The sequence below is a fragment of the Kogia breviceps genome, chromosome 4 (genome assembly GCF_026419965.1).
Source record: "Kogia breviceps isolate mKogBre1 chromosome 4, mKogBre1 haplotype 1, whole genome shotgun sequence".
Classification (NCBI taxonomy): domain Eukaryota; kingdom Metazoa; phylum Chordata; class Mammalia; order Artiodactyla; family Physeteridae; genus Kogia; species Kogia breviceps.
The window spans coordinates 69,367,952-69,383,923 of NC_081313.1; the positions used below are offsets into that span (position 1 = coordinate 69,367,952).

Below are 15,972 nucleotides of genomic sequence, written 5' to 3' on the forward strand. Positions count from 1 at the left end.
ATTCACACCAGGTTGTTTTCTCAGTGTATAGATTTCTATATTATTCTACCTGATTAGGAGAGACTAAAAAACACAAAAGGCCCTCCCAAGTCCCCTTAAATATACTGCACCAATGTACAACATGTTTATAAAAACATTCATGAGATTCCAAATTTAAAAGTAAAATGATTCCTGTTGCTTGTCCAACTTGTCTCTTTTCTTGTTGACTTGTTTAATATGTAGTTTCATCTTGGATGTTTTATATTAGATAAACTGATTGTGTAGTGTCTAAGAAAATGAAATCAAGAGACTCCATACCTGTCTGTAAGATTTCTCAACCAAAAATTGCAAAACTAGCTGAGAAAAATGTATTTACTTCTTAAATTTCCTGCTGTTTCTTTTCCCAATCTTCCTTGAAAGAGAGAGAGAACAAGAGAGAGGGATAGTTTACTTTTAAATAGGAGAACATTAGATATTTTATTATTAAAGTATTAATTTAGGCAAATTCAAGTCACAGTATCTCAAATGCATATGGTCCTTGCCATTCCTGCAAAGAATATATCCACATTGGGGAAAGAGTGGGGCTATTTGAGGGTTTCCTTCTAGAATTGCCAGGAGAAGTGGAAGAATTTTTAGTTTATGAATACTTTGGCGCTTCCAACGTCAATTAATATGTATGATCTGTTACTGTTCAAAAAAGATGCTTTGGAAAAAGAAACTTCCTCTTAAAATCAATGTTTTAGCAGAAATGAAGATTGGTTTCTCCTGTTCTCTTCCCAAAATTAGATGCAGTGTAAACAGGACTGGAAGGTAGGAAGATAACAGAGGCTTAGTTGATCTACAAATTAATCATGCATTATGCAACAGTATAAAATTTGATATTTTCATTGATGAAGCTGAATTAGCCCCATAGTCTATACATAGACTATTGTATATAATTTATAGGTATATAATTTTGTATGTATTAGTTCATTTATAATATCATGCAACCGTCTATGAAGCAGGTACTGTTATTATGTGCCTTTTTTAGAGGAGGAAACTCAGGCTAAGAAATTAAGAAATTTGCCCATATTTGTACAGCCAAGTGGCAGAGCTAGGATTCAAACAGAAGCAGTGACTCTGGAGTCTTTACTCTTAACCATTATACTATACAGCCTATATAGTGCTTTTTCAGTTTTGTTTTTCTTTGAAGGAGTTTAGGACAAATATTTAATGTGTTCTGAGGTTGAGATGGAGATTATTTTCCCTTTTTTCTTTTTTACGAGTGATAGTAATGAGGTACAAAGTATAGAGACTTGACCATAATTATGGAGGTTTCTGATAAGTCCTAGTCTCACCAGTCAGCTTAATCTCATCTGAAGACGTTTAGGAGGTATCAGTGCAGCCATCCTATCTGTGCAGATATATTTAAAATATTCTTGTTAGTATGATTCACCTTGATAATTTGAAGTGAACAATAAAGATAATTCAAGAAATTCTAAGTTTTGATTAAGACCATTCAAATTTTTCCTAGAACAGTTGGAGACTTGTAACAATGGAATGTTTTTTTTTTTTTTTTTTGCGGTATGCGGGCCTCTCACTGTTGTGGCCTCTCCCATTGCGGAGCACAGGCTCCGGACGCGCAGGCCCAGCGGCCATGGCTCACGGGCTTAGTTGCTCCGCGGCATGTGGGATCTTCCCGGACCAGGGCACGAACCCGTGTCTCCTGCATCGGCAGGCGGATTCTCAACCACTGCGCCACCAGGGAAGCCCCAATGGAATGTTTTGAGGATCACATTCAACTACATATGTGCTCATAAGCCTATTATTGGATAATTTAATTTCAGTTTATAGTCATAATCAACAATTGACATGTTTTACCTAATGTGTTCAAAACGTAAGAGTTTTGGGCATAAAAGGCATAAAAAGAATTACTAATAATGAGGAAACAAAATTGTTTATTAAGATTTATGTCTCTGTCTTGAACTGAATACCTGTTTTAATGCCAGAATCTTATAGAAAGTACATAGATGTAAAAACTGAAAATCACAAATATATAAAAGTCTTTAGTCAGGTATTTATTATAAATTAGTTATTGTGTAATGCCTCATGCACCTTTGTGTATCGTCTTATGGTGAGTTCACAAGATGAATGAGATTAAAAAACTTTTAATCTTGACATTTTGCTTAAAACATACCAGAAATTTAACAAGTATCAAGTATACAAAAATAGGTACTTTGTTTAAAATTGTCCTTAATTTTGTCTTTGTTCAATGTGTAAATCTGCTCTGTGGGTTAGCTCCACTACTTTAGGTAATAAGGAATATACCAGGTTCACATTCCAAGGTTGTCCCATATATTTTCAGTTAAATAAACTTCTAGCCTAGAATTTCAAAATATTGTCCTGATCATCTATCATTAAATTTTAGCTCTTCAAGGAACTTTTAATGATCATTGGTCCAAGCTTTTCCTATTAGAATTAAAAAAAAAAAAAAACCAGCTCTTAAAAGCTAAATTTGCTTGTCAGTAGCCTCAAAGACAGTGGTTGAACTAAGACTAGAATTTTAGAGGAATGCAGTGTTTATTCTTTCCTTTCTTCCCCTAATACTAATGGTTTACAATTATGTTTTTCCTACTGAGTTATAATGAAGCTTCATGATTGTTTTTCATCATTTATTTTATTTCTGTCTTATACACAAACTGTCAAATAAATGGGTTGGTTTTTAGAAGAAAATAAACAATAATTCTTCGGGGAAGTTCTAAGTTTAAAAAAAATAAACTAAGGAGTCAATGTAAGCTTTCATTACAGCAAGTTTACAAAAATAGTCATAGTTCTATTATAGTGTTGACTGTCAACTTATGGCTAGATATTAGGTATATCAATGTAATATGAATGTTTATTGTTTTCCTCTGAATGTTTCAAGTTAGACAAGTACCAAAGGAAAGTGTAAAAATATTTCATAACAATTACTTTGTAGATTTGTTGCCATGACCATATGAAAATTCCAGTCTGTTTCTAAGTGTGCTTCTGTTTATATCAATCCATGTGGCTTTTATAGGCATAGATTGGTAGTATGGATAATGCTAGAGTTGTAGTCATGGTATAGCCAGTCATTTAAGCAAATCATCTAGTAGTATGGTAGATAGAAGATAGTTAAATTGAGAGCAGGAAAGTTAAAGGGACAAAGGTATTATTTATTGGTTTGGCCAAAAAGTTCATTTGGGTTTTTCTGTAAGATGTTATGGGGAAACCAAAGGAACTTTTTGGCCAACCCAGTATTTCCCACATGTTTGTTAAATAAATTTGAAGAGTTCAGATGTGTGGTTATGGAGTGGATCATCTTAAGACAAAAGAGAATAATCAGCTTCATATTGAAATAGGAAATTAGAATAGCAGCCTTTAGACAGTGTCATTCTGTTTTCCTATTTTAGGGCACAAACATTAAAATGGAATAAAGTTTTATTTTCTCCCAGGTACCATGTGCCTTGTTAATCAAGTCTTGGTTCCTCAGTATATAGAGAGGTAGTAAATGAACCATTTGTTTCCATTTGTCCATCTTACTCTTATTTTTCTAGGTAGGCATTAGATTGTAATAAGTGTTTGTATCTTGAACAGGTAGACAGTCCTGGAGGTAGAGAGATGGGCAGAAATAGAAGAGGTGAATATGTGAGGTGATTAGTCCTGAGCTTATTGAACACATTAAAAACTGAGTAAATGAATTATTTTTGAGAGACTGAGAAATTAAAAACAATTGAGTTAAAATTGGAATGACTGGTTCAGAGTAAAATGTAAATGTCTTAAGTTACATGTAGGTATGTAAAATCTGTAGTAGTATGTTTTTCAACTGCCAATACTAATTTTATGGTTGCAATTTTTATTCTAATCTCTTAACCTTTTTTCTTAGGTGGTATCATGGAAAACTTGATAGAACTATAGCAGAAGAACGCCTCAGGCAGGCAGGGAAGTCCGGCAGTTACCTTATAAGAGAGAGTGATCGGAGGCCAGGGTCCTTTGTACTTTCATTTCTTAGCCAGACAAATGTTGTCAACCATTTTAGGTAAGTCTTTATTCCTATTATGAGGCTACATACTGTAGCTATTTTGCTGTAGTATTCATAAATATACCTGCTTTAGTGACGTTTAATAATGGAGAAAGAAATGTGTTTTCAGTTAAATGATTTAATAAGTGATTTAGAGTAGATACTATTGAATGCTTACTTTTTTTTAAAAAACAGTATTATTGGACTTTTTTGTGCTAATCATAAGTATAGTTATCACTTTTAAAGTATAAATAATTACAAAGAAACTTTGAGTGGTAAAGCAGAAACAAAGGAAATGTATACTTTCAGACCACAGAGTAACAGAAAATACAGAAAGAGTATTTTAAGAGTTCAGTTTAATTCATTTTAACTTCACTGTTCTGAAACTCTTTGCAGACATTAATTTCAATTAAACAGGCATCTAGATTTTCAAGTACAGATATCAAAGTCTGTATCAATATATTTACATATATTATTGTCTTTGATTTCATTTTTATGGGAGCCATTAAAAAAAATCATCTAGTGCCTGTAAAGTTAACTGATAAAATGTTTGTATACCCCTAATTTTCAGAATTTAAAATAGACATTAAGAGTACTGTCATACCACGTGTAAAATGTGGAATTATTATTATACTCTGTAAATATTTCAAGAGATCTGTAAACTACTTTTAGCCAAAGAAAACTAATTAAAACTGCTATTTTGTCTTAAATATGGAAAGTAAGAGTTATCTGAGGATGGATTTATAAATATTTTAATGAATTATATAATTGAGGTTTATAAGTCAGATATGTATTTCATATCAAATGCATACATATATCTTTTCAAAAGAAATAACCTCAAGTAATTTGCATATGGTGAAGGTATTAATAAGTGGTATTTTAATATAAGGATGCAGATAAAGGAAAAGTATGAAAATTATAGGTTTATAATTTCTGTGGAACTTGGTCTTAAAAATTGTTTATAAAGGTTTTTGTTTTACTGTATTTTTTTTCCTGTACAAATAGGATTATTGCTATGTGTGGGGATTACTACATTGGTGGAAGACGTTTTTCTTCTCTGTCAGACCTAATAGGTTATTACAGTCATGTTTCCTGTTTGCTTAAAGGAGAAAAATTGCTTTATCCAGTTGCACCGCCAGAGGCAAGTAAAATATCTTTCAAAACTTTATTATTTCACCTTACTAATGGGGTTAACTCTTATTCAGTTTCTCGTGATGTTTATTATAATATAATTCAAGATTTAATTCTGGCTGTAGTGTCAGAGCATAACTGGCAACTTCTTTAAAAAAAGAAAGATAATTTTTCTGTTACTTTGTATTTAAGTTACTAGACTTTTTTATCATACTGTATGGTGATACCCTAACAAATATTTCTGAATGAATGAGGAGTAATTACTGATATCATAGTGCTAATGCTGAAGTTGCTGCAAAATTCTGAAATGTCTTCTGCATCATTGGAGAAAGGTTACTTTATATGTTGTGTAGTGTATTTAAAATTAAATGATAACTGATACTGTTAAAAGAATTTCTGTACAAACAAAGACGAAACAAGATGAGCATTTCCAGGGTTTGGGTATTTAGAGCCTCAGTAAAAAATAGTTTGAATGATCCTACAGAATTTATAATGTGGAGTTTTACTGGCTTTAACTTTGTGTGGACATACCCAATTTGACTTTGACATAGAAAGGTTATCTTTTGTAAATCAATTTTTTTATGGTTTCTAGCCAGTAGAAGATAGAAGGCGTGTTCGAGCCATTCTCCCTTACACAAAAGTACCAGACACTGATGAAATAAGGTATTTTATAATATAATCTCGTTTATAGGCATTTGAAACAGGCATTTGAAAGACTGAAAATTTGTTGTTCTTGGGACTAGGAAGGTTTTGGAAATTGAGGAAATAGCATCCAGCAAAGCATGCCCTTAATATTAAGTCCATTGTTCCTGTCCCCCTGTGTTGGCTTACTTGTTCAGAGTGTGAATTTGGATCAGAGAGGCCACAGTGAAGATGACAGGAGAAATAACTTAGCTTTTATTAGACTATCTCTGACAAAGTAAGGAGAGTTCTTATATATAATTTGTTTTTATTATTTCTATAGAATTTGATTTATTATATAATTTGATGATTATTATCAAATTATCTGTATCTTTCTATAAGTTGTTTAGCTCTCTGATAGAAAATTTGTTTATTACTGGTAAAAATGTTAAGGCTACTTTGAAAAATTACTGATTCTGCGTTTACAGCTTCTCATTGAAATCAACAGCAGCATTTAAAATATAGTGATAACTTTTGGGAGGTACCATATTTCTGGAAATATGGTATTTTAAATATTTAAATATTTTAAATATTTTAAATATGGTATTTTAAAAAACAAAGATTAAACTATCTGAAATCTCCAAGTAGGCATTCCATTTGTATATGATTGTCCTCAAAATAACTTCTCATTTAGTTCTTATTGGCACACCTTTATTTGTGATCTAAGCTGGAAAAGCCAGTGAAAGCAAGAGAAGGGAAAGAAAAACAGCACTGAACTGCAAATTCAGGAATTTTGGATAATTTGTAAATTCCCAGTGGGATCATCTAGGACAGCAGCTCTCAAAGTGTGATCCATGTAACCCTGGGGATCCTTGAAATCCATTCAGAAGATTCATAAGATCAAAACTATTTTCATAATAATACTAAGACATAATTTGCCCTTTTCACTGTGACATTTACACTATGGTTCAGAAGCCATGGATAATAAAACTGCTGGTGTCTTAGAACAAATCAAGGCAGTGGTAACAAATGTACATCGTTTTTCACTGCCCCATGCTTGCAGTTAAACAAAAAAAGCCAGTTTCGCTTACGAATGTTCTTGGTGAGACAATAAAAAATATTTGTTTTATAAATCTCAAGCTATGGCTACACATCTTTTTAATATCTTTGTGATGAAATGGGACATACTCATAAAGCACCTCTACCGTGTACCACAGTTCAATGTCTTGAGGAAAAGAGGTGCTTTGAGAGCTGAACTAGCTGCTTTATTTTTTGTGCACATCATTTTCACTTAGGAGAATTACTGACAGGCAAATTATGGTTATTCAGACTTGAATATCTGACTTTTTTTTTTAAGAACAGAGTGAATCTGTTACTTCAAGGGAAATAACTGGCAGTATTTGTTGCCAATGACAATTTGAGCTTTCGAGGAAAAATTAGTATTTTGGAAACCCTATATTTGCCATCAGGAGTTTGACAGCTTCCTAGATACTTAATGACTTTTCTGATGAGATTGGTGCTGATATTGAAGAATGTGATGTTTTGATACTGTATAATGTGTTTATATCTGGATGATCTGCATAGCTCAGTGAACCAGTATTTTCTAAATGATCAATGCATGATGTTACAAAATTATGGCTGGGTAAAAGATCCATTCACAGTGCAAAATAGACCAATAGAGGTTTTTGGAATGGTACAGAAAGTTCATTGATACATAGTTTTAGATTCCACATTACAACCAACCTCCAAGAAAGTACCACTAGTCAAGTTTTGGGATTAATGTAATAGAATATCTATAATTATCTGAAAGGCTATTAAAATACTCATTCCTTTCACAACTACATATTTGTATAAAGCCAGATTTTTGTCATATACTTTAAGCAAATAAAACCATATAGCAACAGATTGAATAAAGAAATGGATATGAGAATCCAGCAGTTTTCAGTTAAGCCAGACATGAGATTTGCAAAAATGCAAGGCAATAATATTCTTATTAAACTTGTAAAGATTATAATTATTTTTCATTTTTTATGTTACTATGTTACTAGGGTATATTATTATTTTAAAAGGAATTAATAAATATTTTTAAACATTTATGTTTTAAATTCTAATATGGTAATTTATCAATAGATATAATCCATGTAAATGAATAAATGAAAGCCTGTTAGGGTATCAATTTTTAAAACTGTAAAAGGGTCCTGAGAGACCTTCCAAAAAATGAGTACTTCTGATCTAGGAAGATGAAAATTTAAAGAAGAATTAGAATGACAGAAATATGTATGAAGTTATGAGTCTTTTTAAATTTATATATGCCTGAGAAGTGTTTTTTTTTTTTTAAGTAAAAACACCTGAAGATTAATGAGATTTAATAAAGCACTTTAACCTGTTTTGAGGAAAAATGAAAAATAATACGTAATGAATCTTAGGATTATGATGTTTCTGCCAGTAAGCTTTTTATTTTTCATGTTTTTGTTTTTTGCATCATAAAAAGTTTGTAGTATAGAAACAAGTCAAAATTTAAAACAAAAATCTCTTAGGACTGCTTTTGACCAAAAATGAAACTTGTCATTTCTCATTTCTCTTTGACTTCTATTTTAACGTATTTATTTAGGTGGCTGGTTCCGGAAAGGAACAATTTATACTTGGCTAAGTGGTAATGTCTGCCCCCTTTCAGCTAGTGAAATACTGGTCATTGTTAAGGGTTGTAGAATCGAGGTAGAATGCAGTATTCTGTGCTTATTCAAAAAGAGTGCATCTGAAGCATCGTATACAAGTTTTTATTCTAGAACTGGTCCAAGTAACAGTGAAGCTTCAGATATTTTAGAGAAAAACAAAGTTTTCAAAGGTATGAGAAGAGATTTACTTACTATAACTTTGGTTTGTGAATATTAAGACTTAAAGGAAAATTTATTTAAAATATATATATATTACAGATAGGGATATAGATACAGGGTCAATGGTAGCATCCAGTCAATATTAAAACGTTAAGCACTCAAAGGCATTTGTTCAAGCCTAAAAGGAAAAGTTCAAGGAATAACTGATGGTTTTATATTGATGACATACATCAACAACTTTTTAATCCTGTGATTATCTGGAGGTTGAAAACATCTAGATTCCAATGAAAAGAAACTAGATTGTGTATACATCCCTCCAACTCAGATATTGATAACAGAAAAAACATGTATGCATTCTCATTATATATACCCCTTGGTACCACTTTTGGAGAAAGAATGCTATACTTGTTGGACCATGGATAGCTGAGTGAATTAAATAAACCCTAATGTTTTTTATGAGAAAAATGTTAGTCTCATAAGCATCTGTGTGATAAGGCTAATTATGCTTGTTTAAAATAAACTTTTTCTAAAGTAACTTTATCTTGTATATGTGGAATGAGTTAATAATATTTATTTTATGTTTATGATTTTATGTCTAACCTATATCTGAAAGAGTAATAACATTGAAACTTAAATTTTAAAGTTCAATTTTCTTGTAGTTACACCCCAAAGCCTGTAATATATGTATAATTACTGTTTACATAAATTCCAGTTTGAATCTAACAATAATCCAGTGATACAGATAGTATAGGTACTGTTATTAAACCCATTTTATGCATGTTGAAATTAAGATTCAGATTTATGTGTCTTTTACATGTAGATGATGACAGAAACAGGACAAAAATCTACAGTATTTGACTTTAACCCCTTGCATTTTCCAGTTTCATATTATCTCTGTGAGGTGGTACATAATCACTTAAATTTGCATGTTTAAAAATTTTATTTAATTTTAATAACTTCATAATTGCTATTTTCAGTTTCTTAAAAGGAGATATGTTCATTGTTCATAACGAGTTAGAAGATGGATGGATGTGGGTTACAAATCTAAGAACAGATGAACAAGGTCTTATTGTTGAAGACCTAGTAGAAGAGGTGGTAAGTTTTGTTCTTTTCTTCTTCTCAGAATTCTAAGTACCTTTAAAATTTTGGAACTTGTCCATAATCTGGGAAATTAGCTATGGATATATTTCTTTTATGAAAAACCTCAACATAAGTACAAGTTATTTTTCATTAAAACGTATTTACTGTTGGTAAATGCTGTTTATTTGTAAAGAGCACAACCAAGCTAGCATGTTTTAATCTGTAGTTGCCAATTTTTAGGATGTTTTCATGAATTTCTAAGAAATAAAAATGTATTAACATGGTGTGCTTATTTGTATCCCTTTTTGTCTTCTTGGTCTTCCTCATAAATGATGTTATGTCCAACTGATCATGGAATCTCAAATGGTTGCACGTTTGCTTTCAAACTCTATCTCCCAAATATATGTATAATTTTCTAGTAACCTTGGAAATATGGAGTTATATTACACATATTATCACATGGTTCTATATTTTTAATATTTCCTTTGTTTTCAGTGTTATCACAAAATACATTATCAGTAGTCTTAGACACTATAAATAATCGTTTTTGTGCATTTTTAGATACAGATCAGCGTTTAAACAGCATATGCATTTCAGATACAGTATTATCACTGAAACAATTAAACATTGTATTATAGTTTTGGAATTCACTCTTCTCTTTCGGATTTGTCCAGCAGGATGGAATGGTTGTCTGTTATTTTTTACAACCCTCAGAGTGACTGTTTTTAAATTATGCCTTGAACCTGGTAATATGCTGAAACCTGTGCTCTGATTATTGTTCCAGGAGGACGGCAGTGGAGAATATTTTTCTTTGCTATTAATTCTCTTGTCTGCCTATTCTGGCAGCCAGATCTTGATATGTAGCAGTAAAACATACTGAGGAAAAGTGGGAGGAGTTGAGGAAATGGTATGATACGTTCCATACTCATAGTCACATAGTTACTTAGTGGAAGAGCTGGGATTAGAACTAATTCCTAGATTAAAATTCTGTATTCTACAGCAAGAATGATATTTATTCTGTATGGACAGGAGGTGTTCAAACTGAAGAATCTTAACATCTACGTTAGTTTTACTACAAAGTTTCTTAGTAGTATGTTGGATTTTCTTTTTGCTGTAACCCCCCTACCCCCATTATTCTGATTATTTAAAGGAATTGAAGTGTAGTTGAACTTTTCTGTCAAGCTCTTGGAACTCTGGGTCAAATTTAAGATAATTTTAAGATAAATTTAAGATAAATTTTAATAAGGATAAGTGAAAATTATCCATTGAATACAGGGGAGAAAAAAAAAAAAAGCCCAGTTTAAGATAAGGAGACATGACCTAACATACAAGGAAAGAAAAAAAAAGTAGAACAAGTTAACAACTCAGTGTGAGTGAACAATGTGATGTAGCTGTTAAAAATGAATATGGTCATACTTTGAATTAGTAGTGGAATGGTTCCAAGTTAGAATTATAAACAGTTTTTACTTCAATATTTAGAATAATTTTTCGTAATGGTCTTCATTGGAACCTAGTGAATCCTTGTAGATTGGAGAGCCATTTGGAGATTGTCTAGATTTCAGACATTTGATTGCTGGATGGATTTAAGGAATTTCCCACCCTGAAATTCTAATTTTCATTACTGTTCTCCAAGCACATTTGTACTATATTATGTCTTAATTCCAGAATGTAAGCTCTGTGAGGATTTTTGTCTCTGATTCAATGTGTCCCTGTTGCCTAGAATAATGTCCGGCATTAGCAGGCATTCAGTAAATGTTTGTTGAATGAATGGATGTCTCTATGCCTATTCTTTTCTCTCTTCCTTGACACTCCTGTCCTGCTAAACTGCTTTGTAAAATTTGATTCATCTATCAATTCGGCTCAGATGTTGCCCCTTTTTTCACACCCTTTCTTAGGCTAAATTGTTTCCTCGTGTGTTTCCATAGCACCTTGTTAACGTTATATCCCATTACATTTAAAATTAATTTATTCTGTAAACCTCTTATTTAGAGATTAACTCCTTTTGGGCAACGATAATGCATTTTGTTTTTATGTAATTTGTTTTTGGCATTTTGTAATATAGAAGGCATGTAGCAAGTGTTTGATTTTAATTTGGTTAGATATTTAATATTTGAGTGAGGACCAAATTTAGGGAAGTAAATCCATGTGTACTTAGTTCATTTTTCTACTCTTTCCTTTGTTATTCAATGGAAACTCGATGCCAGGTACTGTGCTGGGTACTAGGACTACAGTTCAACAGATATTCAGTGAAAATTATGTGCCAAGCGTTGTGCTAGTGGTTGTGGTAGTCAGTGTTAACAAAAAGTGGCTCAGGTCTTAAGATGCTTATAGCCACAATAATGGAATGAATATCACCTAGTATATCTTAAATAATGGCAATATCAAATAGAGTAGGGTAAAGTTCAAAAGATGAAAAAAGAAGGATGTCTTTTCTATTCAGAGTAAAAGTTCATGTTTATGTTTTAGGGACTCAGTGTCTTACTGAGGAGGTAGTGTTTGAGATAGATCCTGCCTAGATGGTTTAGGTTTTAACTAACAGGTAGGAAGTAGGGAGTGGAAAGGACATTCTAAGTAAAAAAGAGCAAGCTACAATGGTGGGAAAATGTAGATTAACAAAGAGGTAGTTTATGAGTGACCATGGTATAGATACCTAAAGAGAAATGGTAGTATGAGACAGGAAATGTAGACTTGAGTCATATGGTAAAGGATTCTGGTTGTAAACTGAGGAGTTTGTGGGCAGTAGAGAGGTACTAAAGGTCTGGTTTTTAAAATTTGTTTATTTTTGTTTGGTTTGGTGTTTCTTAATGCAGGGCAAAGTTGCAGTTGAAGCTGATGAATCCAGATTGAAGTGGTGGGGTGGGATGGGGCACAGAGGTAATTATACTAGTTGGCTGTTGGTAATAGTTTAAGAGAGGAGAAGGGCCTGGATTAGAGTAATCACAACAAAGAGAGAAGAGGACTAAGGGGGAGAGTTTTGGAAAGACCTTTCATGAATAGAAACACCTTTTCTTGTATATACATAAATAAATATGAAGGGCAGGGTATAGATATGTTTGAAGATAAGATTTTATTAATTTTAATAAAAGTATATTAATAATTACATAAAAACTGTCTTAATGTCTTTCCCTTTAGGGTCGGGAAGAAGATCCACATGAAGGCAAAATGTAAGCCTGTGTTAACTATTAAAATGGAAAAAAATATATTGTAAACTTACTAATTGGAAAACTTTGATCTAAAAATATTTTAAAAGAAAATTGATACTTTTTGAGCTGACTTAAAAATTTCTTTTTATTTGGCTCAAGAGTTGATTTCTAACTATTTTCTTAAGGACCTAGTGATAATGAAGGTGGCTTATACCTACATATAACTCTTATATCACCAAACTAAAGACTTTTTGATAAACAGTACATTAATAACATTATGAATGTCATAATTCCTCACATTTTTTTTTGTTTTCTTATTGATTTATTCATAGTGTTTCTTGTTTTTGTTGCCATTATCTTTTATGTACTTTATGGTTCAGTTTTTGTTTTTTTAAAGTCAGAGAGCTTTTCCCCCAAATTATGGTTCTTTACCATGTTAATAAGATTCTGCACGGACTTTCTTTTCATAATTTTTTCAGGCTGATTTTAAGTATCTTATAAGGGCTAATTCAAAGACAAGGTATTACTACACCTACTACTTGCCACATTCTTATCTTATATTCCTACTGTTTGCTACATTCTTCTCTTATATTCCAGAAGTTATTAGTTGCTTTTATGGGAGATCACTCCACATGGTGTTTCAGCTTTGCTCTAATCTTATTAATGTCCTTGAAGATCTTTTTTAGTGTCCTTCTCATCCCTCTTGATATTTATTTGTATATATGTTTTCTTATAAAGGGCTTAACTCTTTAAAAAAATATTTTTAACATCTTTATTGGAGTATAATTGCTTTACAATGGTGTGTTACTTTCTGCTGTATAACAAAGTGTATCAGCTATATGTATACATATATCCCCATATCTCCTCCCTCTTACATCTCCCTCCCACCCTCCCTATTCCACCCCTCTAGGTGGTCACAAAGCACGAGCTGATCTCCCTGTGGTATGCAGCTGCTTCCCATTAGCTATCTATTTTACATTTGGTAGTGTATATATGTCAATGCTACTCTCTCACTCGTCCCAGTTTACCCTTCCCCCTCCCCATATCTATAGGGCTTAACTCTTAATCCAAATTCTGTTTTACTCATATTATTTTAATAAACTGTTCATCTAATATGTTTTCGGTGGAATAGTTTTTCTTACCTTCCTGTTGGCAATTACGGATGGAATTTAAGGCTTGCCTCTCAAGTGTTTGCTTATTCTGAATTCTAACCATTAGAACATGAAAACAAACTGAATACTCCACTTTCAGTCATCTAATTTAGTTCTCACCCTTTCTTAAGTGGAACATATGAGATTTTCTGAGTTCATTTTCCTTATTGCTCTGTGTAGCTGCAAAGTAGGCTTCATCAGTGAGACTGTACTTTGTTGATTGTACTAGTTTGAAGTCTTCTCACTACCTATGTGAGGAGTTGCAAATTGTAATTAATGTTTGGAGGAGGCATACAGATAATGTAAGCAAATGAACTGGGTCAGGTGTATATATTCCCATTTTTCTCAAATTACGATAATCTTGATCTTTCTTATTTTCCCGCTTTGATAGCGATCAAGGTACATGGAACTGTTTCACTACTGTAAGAAAATAAAACTGCAAGTGTGGTAGTAAATGGAAACTAACATTCAATGTTTGTATCACAGAAGACTGCAGGAAGTCAAAAACTAGACAGTGTTTGCCGGCAGTGAGGTGACTGGTCTAATTGATGTGTGAAAGTGTGTGAGTCTAGTGTTATGAAAGCCTCCTGATTTTCAAGAGAAGCAAGAAATCTATATTCTTATCCCTATTTAAAATAATACCATAAATTCTTTTTAAAAAGAAAAGAAGAAAAAGAGAGGTCAAATACCAATAAACATTTAAAGCTATATCTAGTTTTCTTATAAAGTATAAATCCCAGTTTCATTGGGAAATCTTTTTTTTAAATTTAATACATTTGTGATCAATCCATATTCTGAACTTTATAGTTTTCTACTCATTTGGTATTTAGCATAAGCTAAATTTGCATGGTTGGTTTATTTTATGTATTTGTTAGCTCCCCCTAATTTCTTAAGGTGTTGACTGGCAGTGAAGCATCCTCAGTAACATCCCTGAGTGCCTTTTGAGACTAAATAGATGTTATAACTTTAGCTGTGTTCCTTTTCAGCTCTATATTTCCATGACACAAGTACCAAGTCCTGCTATTTTTATCTTCTAAAATATGTCTTGAATGTGTGCCTTCTTCTCAGTCTTAAGCAACCATATTCTAGTTCAGGCCCTTTTCATCTCGTACCAGGACTTTGATGTAGCAATAACCTCTAAGTTGGTCTTGCTTGACACTTCAGTCTCCTCAAATCCTTTCTTCTAACAGCTAGAATAATCTACCTAAAACATGTGTCTGACTGTATTACTTTCTCACTTAAAATTCTTGCCTGATTCTCTTTACCTTAGCAGTCTGAAAAGATCTGATCCAGGTCTTGTGTCCTCTATAAGCCCTATCTCTTGTCATTTCTAGTTTTATATTCTACTCTCCAGCTTGTAGATCTTCAAATGCTTAGTACTGTTTTTCTCCTTCGCTCAAGCTACTTCCTAGGCCAGAATTCCCCTCCATTGTGTTTGGTTAATGCCTATTCTTACTTAGAGACTTAACCCATTTATCACTCTTCCCAAGAAGTCTTGTGTTATCTTCCCCCTTATACACCCTACAGAATTGGTGCCCTTCTCTGTTATTCTAAAAATGCCCTCAGCATGTACCTATCACTGCACTTTGTTATATTTTCTACATTCTTTTTATAGTTATACAGTATTAATGTTCCTTTTCCTTACTAGAATGGGGACTTCCTAAGGTCACAGTCTCATTTTTCTATTATTGGTACAAACCATGTGCTTGAAATATACTCATTTTACATGTGTAATAAATGCCTGAATGAGGAAACTCAGATCCAATCCTTTCAGAAAACAGTATTGCCAATTTGTTCTCCAAATGCTATTTTTTGCCCCCTCCCCCTTTTAAATTCCCTTTTTTCTCCTTTATTCTAGCTATAGAGAAATATAGGATGGGCCTTCGAGGTCATCAAATCAACTATCCACTAGAATATAGAAATGCTGTTTTAGCATTTGTAGTAAATGGTCATTTCAGCTGTATTTGAATGCAGTATGGAACTTTAGTGCCTTTTAGGGCAGCCTGGACTGCTCC

At 32.5% G+C, this 15,972-nt stretch overlaps 1 protein-coding gene across 1 annotated transcript in view; it reads left to right on the top strand.

Moving 5' to 3' along the window:
• The window catches only part of RASA1 (RAS p21 protein activator 1), a 107,257-nt gene that overhangs the window by 45,582 nt on the left and 45,703 nt on the right, over nucleotides 1-15,972 (top strand). Inside the window, exons 2-6 of the mRNA XM_067031260.1 lie at nucleotides 3,863-4,015; nucleotides 5,003-5,138; nucleotides 5,721-5,791; nucleotides 9,561-9,678; nucleotides 12,796-12,827. Coding sequence (XP_066887361.1) covers nucleotides 3,863-4,015; nucleotides 5,003-5,138; nucleotides 5,721-5,791; nucleotides 9,561-9,678; nucleotides 12,796-12,827 — 510 coding nt within the window. The remainder of the gene's footprint in view (nucleotides 1-3,862; nucleotides 4,016-5,002; nucleotides 5,139-5,720; nucleotides 5,792-9,560; nucleotides 9,679-12,795; nucleotides 12,828-15,972) is intronic.